At 38.8% G+C, this 12599-nt stretch overlaps 1 protein-coding gene across 2 annotated transcripts in view; it reads left to right on the forward strand.

Moving 5' to 3' along the window:
* SVOPL (SVOP like) overlaps positions 1-12599 on the forward strand; it is a gene marked incomplete at its 5' end in the record, with an annotated part of 56907 nt that overhangs the window by 43758 nt on the left and 550 nt on the right. The window contains one exon of one of the 2 annotated variants that reach the window (XM_079786208.1): positions 1545-5193. The exons of the other annotated variant lie outside the window; for it this stretch is intronic. Within the exon in view, the coding sequence (XP_079642334.1) occupies positions 1545-1556 (12 nt within the window). The 3' untranslated portion in view covers positions 1557-5193. Of the gene's footprint in view, positions 1-1544; positions 5194-12599 lie in introns of those variants that run through there. 2 annotated transcript variants of the gene reach the window in all.

Genomic DNA, 12599 nt, shown 5'->3' on the forward strand with positions numbered 1-12599 from the left:
CAAGGTGGGCATTCAAGGTACACCTGTGTGGACTGCGTGCATTGTCTTGTTGTAGTTGAGGCTTATTGTTGGCATCATTGGGAGGAATTGACCCCTAGGCCCACCTGTGACTGCCGTGATAAAGCTGTGGATCAGGACTTGCTTTAGTGGGCTTTGGTGCTCACGGACTCTGCCCCTAGAGTGTGTCACTTATGGGTGTGGTAGAATTGTAATCTGGAATGGCCTGAAGCTGTCCACTCGGTGCACTGGCTCTGGGGCCTCCTCGGAGATGCAGTCAGCCACTGCCTATGGCCACCTGGCACAAGCTACAGAGTGATCTGCAATGCTGCTACTTGTATGGGGCTTGGAGGTGCCCAGGAGGCCAAATTGTGAACCAAGACAGGCTGCTGCTAGTGCCAGGCCTGTGGCCACTTGAGAGGTATGTGGTACACTGAGTCCAGCTACTACTGTTTAAGAGATTTTAGGAGAGTCTGAAGCCTGAGCCAGGACAGGCCATTCTTACGAAAAAGCAGCTGAAAATAGCTTGGGTTAGGCGGGGTTTCAGGGAATGACCAGGGTGGTCCGAACAGTGTGAGCCATGATGATGAAGACTCAGAGATGGCATCTGCCAGTGAGCTCAGTGATGGGGGAGATCTCAGCATATGAATGACCCCTGCAAACAACCTTGCCTGGGAGAAAGTTACCCCTGAGTTATTGCTCCAATGTTAGACAATCCAGTTTCTCCTCATATGACCCTGGATCCCCCACAAGCCATTGCTCCAGCACTGGAGCTCAGAGGGAGTGAATCCAGTAAGTCCATGTGCAAGCCCTTTAAGAGAAAGTGCCTGGTCTCCAGCAGCCTCCACGTCACTCAGCCACAATCCCTGCAATCCCTGCTGGTTTTTTAGCCCCCAAAACTGGGTACTTCTCTTCACAGGAGGCCTCTGCAGCCAAGATATCCTCCCAATTAAAGAACGCCACACGTGGGTGCAGCGCCAGCCTGTCCCACACCCATCCTATCAGTCTCAATGTGCTTTCTTCTTGACTTCTCTAGTTGTAGGACTTCCATTCAGCCAGATTTTAGGTGATAATGGTAGTTATTCTGTATTTTAGTTGTAATTTTGATGTGGTTGTGGGCGACAGTTAATTCCATGCTTAACTACAACTCCATCTTGGTTCTCCAGTTTGTAAAAATTTTCAACAGTGTATCTCAATCTTGTGAGCACTTAACATTAGAAATGTTTAAACATGCTAACAAAATTTAACTTCCAACAGTTTGACTGGATGAATCCTCCTGGTTAATAGTAATTCTACTTTAGAATTATTCATTTTGATGAGCCTGGTAAGCTGGAAAAAACTCTTGAAAGTGGGTATTATATAATGTGACTTTTTTCTGAATGGTGACTGAACTGTACAGCAACCATTCCATTTTCAGGTACACAAAGGTAAATTCCTTTTAATTTTAATAAAAAAGGCTTCTATTACTATTTCTAGTGCCAGACAGCTGAGTATGAATGGGAGAAGACTTTAAATGTATTGATCTATTAAATAACTTATTTTTCTAGCAAATTAAATGAAGATCTGAAAACCTATGTCTGCCAAAGAAGAAAAATGCATTTTATCTTCACAAAGAGTTGTGGTACATTTTAAACAACCTGATTTTATTTCTGTATCTACTTGGTAATTAAGAAATGGATTCTGATTATTTTTTAAAAATAAGGCACACAAGAATAAGGTAGGTTAACTGCATATTGATCTCTCCCAAAGAGCCAAAACACCTAGAACTTATATGAAGTATACTTGAAAATTGAAAGGTATGTCTGATAGAGGAAAGGTGGCTTTTCTTCCTTGACATCAAGTCCCAACTTTGAGAATTATTCACCTAAGACAAACAACATATATACTAAGATAAGAACTTGGTATGGTATCATTAAAACTTTCAAAATAGTCAAATTTACAATATAAATTAGCATATTTATTAAAATTTTGACCTCCAGTTTATTAAATTGCTTATTCATAAACAATATGTTTAAGTTAATATAAGCCTTGTATATAATCACCAAGAAGCTGAGAAGAAACAATTTTCCCCATTTTTTTTCTATTCTCAGTTTATTGGGGAATCTCATTCCCATGTGATAAATGAAGAGTGCAGCAAGCTTACCCACACCATCCAACTATCTGCCCTTTGTTGAACAGTTGCTGCATGATCCCATACATGCCATACTCTACTAGGTTAGATATGCTGTGGAAAGGAAGCACCTATGGTATTCACATTTATATTTCATCTTTTATTACTGTTCAGACTTATTGTGAAGTCCTTGGGAATTACGCTCCCAAGGCTTGGCTCACCTACTCACCCCCATCCTGCACTAGAACGACTTGCTGCAGCCACACTGGTGTCCCTGCCCTAGCAAACTGCATATGAGAGGGTTTATACCCCTGCTTCAGTAGGAGTGCAAGTCATTCCTATTTCACCACAGGCACAGATGGCTTTAAGCAAGGAAGCATTTTCTGTAAAGGGGAGGACAGTAAATATTTTAGGCTTGGTGCACTGCATATGATGTTGCTTTTTTTCTCCTCCACAAGCCTTTAAAAATGTGAAAAATGCTGTTAGCTCTGAGGCTGTGTAAAAGTAGGCCATAGGTTGAATTTTGTTGAAATAAATTTCTAGGCCCAAATGAAGACTACTCTTGCCTGGGGGGTACCATATCAGCAAACCAAACCTTGAATAAATTTTGTGTTCCTATAAATGCTCTGCTTGACCAGAAATATATTGTAATTAGCAACCCAACTCTGGGCTCTATACTTTCTTGTTCCTTATTCTTTATCCTTTAAAAGACTCCTGCCCCAGTCTTTAGGACCCCCTGGAACTGTAGACTGCCTGCTTCATCAAGTGTTTAAAATAAAGTTTGTTTGAAACACCTAAATTGTCTTCTTTAAACAGTTTTTGGTGACAAGGATGGAAGTTGACTGCTAAGGGCCTGCAGGACAATAAGACACACAGGCTAGGAGCCCACTGAATCTTTTGAGTTCACTGTTCCTCTCGTCAAAGCCGAGGGCCGTTGGTAAGTCACTCTTGGATTTGAGCTCCACTCCCTTGTATGTAGCTCTCCAATCTAAACACTTTATTTAAAAAAACGATTGTTCCCGGAAAGGTTCCAGGACAGTTATAGTGGGAAATAGTGGGAATCTGCGGTAAGTGGTGGCTGTTAGGAAACACAAAGCCTTGAGGAGAGTCCACAGCATAAACTACACTACTAGGAGACTTGGGGAACTAAATTAAGATTGTTTTAACCAATGGCACAACAAAATCTAAGTAGGCATACACCAGACAATTAAAAGCCATTAGGGTGTCTGACACTATAAAGAAAGTTTCTCAGGAAAGGAATAATAAATCTATTGCTAATAGGAATCTCAGAGGCCAAAGCTGAAAAATGGTGGGTACAGGTCAAACACTTGTAAGATGTTAAGAGTACTCGCCACTAAATCTAAGCCTTCTGTGCTAGGATAAGTTGGTCATGGAATACATTAGATTGAAATTAGTTCACCTGCTAACCTCAAGAAAAATTCCATGCAATGTGGTACACTGTAAAACACCACACAATCCCCAACCCAGTGGCACATCCCTCTTAGATATTCAAGATACTCATTTGGCTTTGAGGTGAGGTGAAGAGCCATTTTTCAGCTAAGGGCCATCTGGATATTTATAACATCATCTGAGGACCATACAAAATTATCAACTGTAGATTTCTACAAAAATGGCAAACCCTTACTGCAATAACCTAACATTACAATGACCATTATGGCGAATGTTTTAGTTAGGTAAGATCATTTCCTTACGAAGTGCACATGAAAGTAAGGGTTTCCAGATCAACAACCAGAATGGAATGCCTATTTTAGTTGGTATGCAGAAGAGCCCCCTTCCCCACAAAGGATTCAAAATTCCAAGAAACTAAATGAAAAATTAAAGACACAAGACGTGCCCTGGCTGGTATGGCTCAGTGGATGGAGTGTCAGCCTGTGGACTGAAAGGTCCCGGGCTTGTTTCTGGTCAAGGGTACCTTGCCCAGGTTGCAAGCTCGGTCCCCAGTGAGGGGGGAACGTGCCAGAGGCAGTTGGTCGGTGGTTCTCTCTCCCTTCCTCTCTGAAACCAGTAATAAAAAAATAAATTTTAAAAAACCTCACAAGACTTATGTGACTCCTCCTATTCCCCTCTATCCTTACATTCCACTAATACTCTAACACAGTGGTCGGCAAACTCATTAGTCAACAGAGCCAAATATCAACAGTACAACGATTGAAATTTCTTTTGAGAGCCAAATTTTTTACACTTAAACTTCTTCTAATGCCACTTCTTCAAAATAGACTCGCCCAGGCCGTGGTATTTTGTGGAAGAGCAACACTCAAGGGGCCAAAGAGCCGCATGTGGCTCAAGAGCCGCAGTTTGCCGACCACGGCTCTAACTGAATCATCTCTTCACTCTGAAGAGGACCACAAGGTAATAAACAAAAGCCTACCAAATTAGTGGCCCTGCAACACCCCCAAAACCATCATCAAAATATTGGCCCTAAAATCAGTGTCTCATTTGCAATCAGCTGGGACACTGGAAGAAAGTGTGTCCTTGAAGGTTCTGTCAAATCCTTCTCTACCGACTTCAACACTCTTATATCAACTCTCAAAGGCGGACCCCCATATGGGCTCTCCCCCAAACTGATGTGACTCCCTTCAACAGCCAGGTAAAACTAAAAGGAAAACCTTGCCAAATTCTGGTTGATATCAGAGCTATACCCTCTATTTTAAACTCTACTCACCAAGGAACCTGCAAATGGGATGCTGGGGAAATTAGCAGAATCTGGTGAAGAGTGAGAATTCTTACCAAAGTCAGCTCTCCTGGTCAAGAGAGGAAACATAATAAGATAAAACCCAAATGGATATAAAAAGAAAGTTGTAGAATGTGGAAAAGAAATTTTTCTGTGTGACCAAGCTGGCTAAGACTAAAATGGATTCAAGCTTTTAAAAAATTACTTTTAATATCAAAAGTACACTGGTGCAAAAAAAGGAAAAGAAACAGCCCTGACCAGCGTAGTTCAGGGGTTGGAATGTCAGCCCGAGCACCGGAGGGTCGTGGGTTTGATTCCCTCTCAAGGGCACATACCTCGTTTGCAGGTTCGATCCCAGGCCCTGGTCAGGAGGCAACCGAGCAATGTGTCTCTCTCACATCTCTCCCCCTGTCACCCCTTTCCACTCAAAACAAAAACAAAAACAAAAACAAAAAACAAAAAAACAAAAAAAATCAATGGAAAAAATATCCTCCACTGAGGATTGAAAAAAACACAATTTAAAAAAGCATACTGGTGCAAAATTAGAATTTTTTTATGTTAAAAGGACAAAATTTTCTTAGTCTATTGGTCTGATCTTAAGAAACTGCAGATAAAGTTTTTTTTCTAGCTTTGAAAAAATCGGCCTGGAAAGCAAAGGTTTTTATCTTATCAAAATTAACTTAAAGCTCCCCCAAATCAAATTCTAAAGCCTTTTTGACTTCGAATTAACTTGAGACGTTCCAGGAAGGGTTAGGGGTGCTGATCCCTTTTCCCCCCTCCACTGTGCAGCTGAAGATCCATGTATAACTTTTGACTCCCCCAAAACTTACTAGCCTACTATTGACCAGAAGCCTCACTAATAACAACAGTTAACATAGATTTTGTATGTTATAAAAAGTATATGAATTATATACTGTATTTTCTTAAAATGTAAGCTAGAGAAAAGAAAATGTTAAGAAAATCATAAGGACAATACATTTACAGTATTTATTGAAAAAAATCTGTATAAATGGACTCACACAGTTCAAACCCATGTTGTTCAAAGGTCAACTGTAAAAGAGAAATGTTAAACCAATTAAGCTTATTTGATATGTTAAATAAGAAATGTTGTTCATTTAACCTCCTTAGGTTATATTTGTATGGGTATAAGTTAAATGGTTTCAGAAACTGTATAAAATTCCTGAAAACCAGGTATATCCTGGTATTTCGTTACATCACAGAAATAACCATTTCCTTGTCAAGTCAATTATATAGCCTTTTGTCATTTACAGTTATTGTTTTACTCCGATCCTTTTGCAAAAGTGAAATTCATGGAAAAGATACTACGTACTCTTGACTACTGACATCACTGCCAAATTTCAAGGTGTCAAATCTGAGGTGTATATTTCATAACTGAAGAAGGCTCTACCTGACTTCTGGTACTTTGTAAACAATATATAGACCTCAAAATCAAATTGACTAGGAAGAGAAGTAGCCAACATCGAGGTAGACTGCTGCTTCCTAGGAGGATCAAGAAAGATTTCTCCATTCCTTCTTTGACCATCCATTCCCTAACTTTTACACCATAAAGGTATTTATAATTCTGTCAACCTTTTACTTCCCTTAACCTAGGAAGATGCCTTTGTTCACACACATCAGGCCATTACAAAGGAGGGTAATCCAACCTCCAACACACACTTCTCTGATTTCTAATGCCTCAGTTTCTCTAAAACAAGCTTGCAGAATAATTCTGGGGAAGCAGAGTTACACGAAATACACAAACAAGACAACTGGCTTAAAAAAAGTATCCTCCTCTTTGGAATCATTTCTTGACTTGATTCTAGTTGGTTTGGTATATGGGAACCTTGGCACAGGAGCACACTCCAAACTGTGGGTATTAATAATGGTTGCTACTGTGTTCTCAAAAGTTTTAGAGTCACACTAGTACATTAAAAATAAACAGAAACCTTTTGAATAGTCGAGAGGATGGCCAAAGGGAGTGGGGGCTGTTGAAATAAAATTTCTAGGCCCAAGGTTGTGTCCCTGGAAAGTCTTCGCTTGACCAGAAATTCACTATAACCAGCAAGCCAGTTCCAAATTGCCAAGCCAATCTAGGCCTCCAATTTCTTCTTTGTTGTTTATTTTTCATTCTATAAAAGCTTCCTACATTCTGCCCCATGTTGCAGTTCTCTGGACCCTTGGAATGTAGATTGACTGCTTTACTGTTGAAAGTTGGTTTAAATAAAGCCTCAACAATCTTGAGAAAGAAAAACAAAGTTGGCAGGATCATAATACCGGATACCAAGTTTACTACAAAGTCACTGTTATCAAAACAGTCTGGTACTGGCACAAGAACAGGTATATAGATCAAGGGAACGGAACAGAGACCCCAGAAATTGACCCAAGCCATTACACTCAATATTTGACAAAGGAGGCAGGAACAGACAATGGAGTCAAGACAGTCCTTCAATAAATGGTGTTAAATTTGGACAGATACATGCAAAAAAAAAAAAAAAAAAGAAAAGAAACTAGATCACCAACTTATACCATACAAGAATAAACTCACAGTGGATAAAAGACTTCAATTTAAGCTGTGAAACAAAAATCCTAGAATCATAGGCAGCAAAATCTCAGACATCTCTTGTAGCAATATGTTTACAGGTACATTTCCTAGGGCAAAGTAAACTAAGGAGAAAATAAACACATGGGACTACATAAAAATTAAAAGCTTCTGCACAGCAAAAGAAACCAACAAAATGAAAAGAGAGCCCACTGTTTGGGAGAACATTTGGCAATGATACATCTGATAAAGGGTTAATATCCAAAATATATAAGGAACTCGTACAACTTAACAAAAGGAAGACAAATAATACAAATAAATGGGCAAAGGACATAGACACTTCTCTAAACTGGACATACAGATGGCCCAGAGACCTATGAAAAAATGCTCCCAGTCACTGATCATCAGAGAGATGCAAATTAAAACAATGATGTATCACCTCACATCTGTCAGAATGGTTGCCATCAACAAACGATAACTGCTGGCGAGGATGTGGAGAAAAGGGAATCCTAGTACATACTCTGTTGGTGGGGATGCAGACCAATAAAGCCATTATGGAAAACAGTATGGAGTTTCCTCAAAAAAATTAAATATAGAACTGCCATTTGACCCAGTGATCCATTCTGGGAACATATAAGAGACCCGAAACACCAATCAGAAAGAATGTACTAGTATGTACACCTATGTACATAGCAGCCCTATTTATAATAGCTAAGATCTGGAAACAGCCCAAGTGCCGATCAGTAGATGAGTGGATAAAAAAGCTGTGGTACATTTACCCCATGAAATACTATGCAACAGATTATATATAAAAAAAGGATCTCTTACCCTTTGAGACAGCATGGGGGGACCTGGAGGGTATCATGCTAAGTGAAATAAGTCAGTCAGAGAAAGACAAGTATCAAATGATCTCAAGTCAGATATGGGATCTAACTAACAAAATAAACTGATGAACGGAGTGGATCCAGAGACATGGAAGCATGGAATAGTGTGTGGAAATCTTGGAGGGAAGGCAGGGGAGGGTGGGTGAGTGGGAGATAATCAACCAAGGACCTTGTATGCATATATGCATGGCCCATGGACACAGATGAGGTCATGCATATATGGGGCGGTGAGGGCCTGGGGTGGGGGATGGGCTGGAGGGGGTCAATGGGGGGAAAGAGGAGACATATGTAATACTGGCAACGATAAATAGAAAAATAAAAGATTTTACTAAAAACAAGGTATGTTCATTGCAGCATTATTACAATAGTCAAGATATGTTAGCAACTTAAGTGTCTATTGACAATTGGATAAAGAAGATGTGGTCCGTATGTACAATTGAACATCACTCAGTCACAAAAAAACAATAAAATCTTAGCAATTGCGACAACGTGGATGGACCTAGAAGGTATTAGGCTAAGTGAAAGGAGTCATACAGAAAAAGACAAATATATGATTTCACTTATATGTAGAATCTAAAAAAAAAAATAAATGAACAAACAAAACAAACTCATAGAGAACAAATTGATGGGTGTCAGACAGAGAGAGGGTTGGTGGAATTGGTGAAAAAAAGGTAAAGGGATTAAGAAATACAAATTACCGCCTTAGCTGGTTTGGCTCAGTGGATAGAGCGCCAGCTTGTGGACCGAAGGGTCCCAGTTTGATTCCAGTCAAGGGCACTTGCCTGGGTTGCGGGCTTAATCCCCAGCAGGGGAGGGGATTAATGCAGGAGGCAGCTGACCAATGATTATCTCTCATCATTGATGTTTCTATCTTTTTCTCCCTCTCCCTTCCTCTCTGGTATGTCAATGATAATTGGAAAAAAAAAAAAATCTTTTTTTTAATTTCAAAGTTTACAGCAGCCATTTATAATTAAAAAACCAAAGTCAACCAATGACAAACCTGATGCTCAAGCACCTTCTCAAATTCAGGAACTTTCAATAGTTGTGGGGTTATCCAGGCTTAAGGAACTTTGTGATGTTGTCCAGCACTGTCTATCAACCAGAATTCCTAGAAGACATTAAATGACCAGAAAAATCTAATAACATAAATTTAATTGAACACTAAATTTGAGAAATCCTTGATAAATGTGTTCATTTTGTTTACATTTCTACTATTGGTCATTAGTAGAAATGAAAGTCAATAAATTTCCTATCACCTGTAAATGTTTTTGGATTGATTTCACAGCCTGTGAAAAAACCAAGACAATACTCGTTGAAGTACTGGAAACAGTAATAATATAAGTGGAATCTCGGTACAAGCATATTTTGTTTTATGTAATATTATAGAGGTTGAATTTGTCTGAATCAAATGACATATAGAGGGGGAATTTCTGTAACTCTCTTTAAAAGCCTAGTCTATACTGGCAAAAACTCCTGTAATATGAATGCCAAAACCTTTATTTTGGACTTTTTGTATGTTGATCTTTTTTAACATATACCATCATTAGTTAATGCCTAGTACAATCAGATTAGAGAACCAGAATCACTGTCAAAGTGGATCTGGTGGCCCACTGAATTGTTGTTCCTGTCTGTCTTGCCATTCCTCCTCTCCTTTTAAGGACACTTATCTTCTTGGGGTTGTGCCACTTCTCAGGTCAGTATATTGCCATTCCAAGTGTGAAAAGTCCTTAACCTGGTTGACCCATGTATTTTATTCCCTCCCCTAAAACAATCAAACCTGGGATTCAGTCATTTTCAATGGAAAGATTCCTGACTGAATTTTCTGGCTCACTTGGGATTAAAGGCATTAGAGAACATAGGCAAAGGATTCATACTCACGAGTCTCCTGATACATGGCAGACGACTTTGTGAACAAAAAGGGACTGCACAGTAGACCCCACAAGCTTAGCCAGGACTACAGCTTCCTTAGCAAAAGTCAATCACTTACCTTAAGTGAGCCCTATTCATTGTTCTTATGCATCTGGGATAACATATCTTTGAAATGTTCAATTAATTTTCTTTTCCAGACCCCTCTAAGGCACAACCACCTACTCTGGAGACAACGTAACACTTCATTGTTATCTTGTTTTGGCATACCACCTCTATGTGCTGTAAATGTTAACTATCCTGTACCCACCAATATAAAAGGAAGCATGTTTCTCTCCATTTCCCTTTTTCTCCAATCCTGGGCATTTCCACGGTTTGCTTTCTCTTGCCTTTTTAATGTACCACCAACAGATTCCATACAATCTCCCTTACGTTTTCTCCTGATTCTAAATGTATAAAATAAGCTGCAAAACTGCCATCCTCTGCAGCATTTTCTGTCTGTTGAGATCTTGCTTTAGGGAATGTCCTCAAATCTTGGCTCAAATTCTTATAGAGCTTTCTGCAGATTTGGACATTCTTCTATCAACAACTTTAAAACAGCCTTTCTTCTATAACACATTTGAAAGTGTCAGAAAGATAAAATTTTGCTCAATGTTTAACTTATAACTTCTAATAAAGGATATTTTTAGGACTCAAATTAGGACCTACTTATTCTATTTAAAAACTCATTTACGAATCAAATAGAAGGCTGTTCTCATCCCCATCAAAGTAAGATCTATTAAATATCCAATAGTAAGTTTTAAAAAGTTATTTCTGTGAATCAAAACTTTCTAACCTTTCAGGTAAAATTAACATAGGTAAATTTTCAAAGTGACTTGTAAAAAATATCACTCATACTTTGTATAACATCCTCCTCCCCCAACAGTTCCTCACACCTCCAACCCTGCCTTTTAAAATATATTTTTTATTTATTGCAGAAAGGAAAGGAGAGGGAGAGATAGAAACATCAGTAAGAATCATCAATTGGCTGGCTGCCTCCTGTATGCCCCACACTGGGGATCGAACCCACAACTTGGGCATGTGCCCTGACCGGGAATCAAACTACTCGTGACCTCCTGTTCATAGGTTGATGCTCAACCACTGAGCCAATAGCTCCTTTTTTTTTTGGGGGGGGGGGTGGGTGGGTGGAAATCAACGTTTGAAGACATTTTTCACTCCCTTCAAGTGGTGAAATACCTGTGTTAGAATTTTAAAGTTTATTATTATGGATGAGTAGCTTGTCCCTATGTATCAATTTTATAGAGGAACACAAAAAGATAGTACAGAAGGCAGACTCAAACTAGTTTAAATTCTACTGAATGACACAGAGTGAGTTTTTCATAAAAAAATCCTTATTGTGGTAAAATATTCATAGTAAAAATCAATTGATGCTAATTTTTATTAAAATCAAAGCACCAGTTGGCTCTCTAAAATTAAACAAACAAAGACTATATCTCAGATGTCCTTCACAATAAGCAAAACCTCCATGGAGATAGAAATTGTGATCTGATTGGCTAGCATTATTCTCACTCAGAAACATGAGCCACCAGCATGTGAATTATGACTTAGTAAATTCACACCCAAATGACAGGGCGATATGTTTATAAAAAGACTTCAACTACTAATTTACATGAGGTTATAAAATACTTAAAAAAAATATGTACATGATTATTTAAAAGGAGGTGCTCTATTTCAATAAGCAATTAGATAGTTGAACTCATGGTCATGTCCATAATTTTAATGGCTAATCAGATCACTTGATTTCTCTCATTCATAACAAGTACAGATAAACAGAAAATGAGTATATCTTCAGTTTAAACCTAAAAACTTTTTGTTCATCACATGAAGCAACTTATTTTTGGGATTCACATTTGAATATGCATTTGACAATGCATTTGTAGATCAGGGCTCAGCAAAAGGAGGAGTTCCTTCTTTCATTGTCTAGTCTCTCCATGAAACCCAAATTCAAAAGTTTAAGCAATGCAGCATCATAGGACTTTAAAATGCAATTTCATAAATAGGGTAAAGGTCTGTCTACTACTCACCTTTTGGACTTTGGGGTGAAACTTTCTGAAAGCATTCTTAAGTTATGTTACAACTACACTATTACGTTGTAGTAAAATGTGGAGCCTCTTATTTAGTTTAGAAAAGAAAGTTAAAACTACCCAGGCAAGAGGACATTTCCTCTTAGCATTTTCCAATTTCCTACCCCTCCATTCAGAAAAGGTAGGCAGGACCTGTTAATTCAAAGGACAAAATGATTGCATTGCCAGATGCTGATGTACAAATACATTTTGAATTTAATATGGTAGGTATATCTCAGTCCATTTATACGTTTTGCCAAGGTCATATAAGTCACTGACTGTGCACTTGGGTTTCCTCATTGCTGGAAAGATCAAATGATTGGCATCTGGGAAAGCTTTCGATGAGTTGGAATTGAGTAAATCCTAGCTCCCATATGCTTTCCTTGTT

Source organism: Cnephaeus nilssonii (assembly GCF_951640355.1).
Source record: "Cnephaeus nilssonii genome assembly, chromosome: 12".
Lineage (NCBI taxonomy): Eukaryota > Metazoa > Chordata > Mammalia > Chiroptera > Vespertilionidae > Cnephaeus > Cnephaeus nilssonii.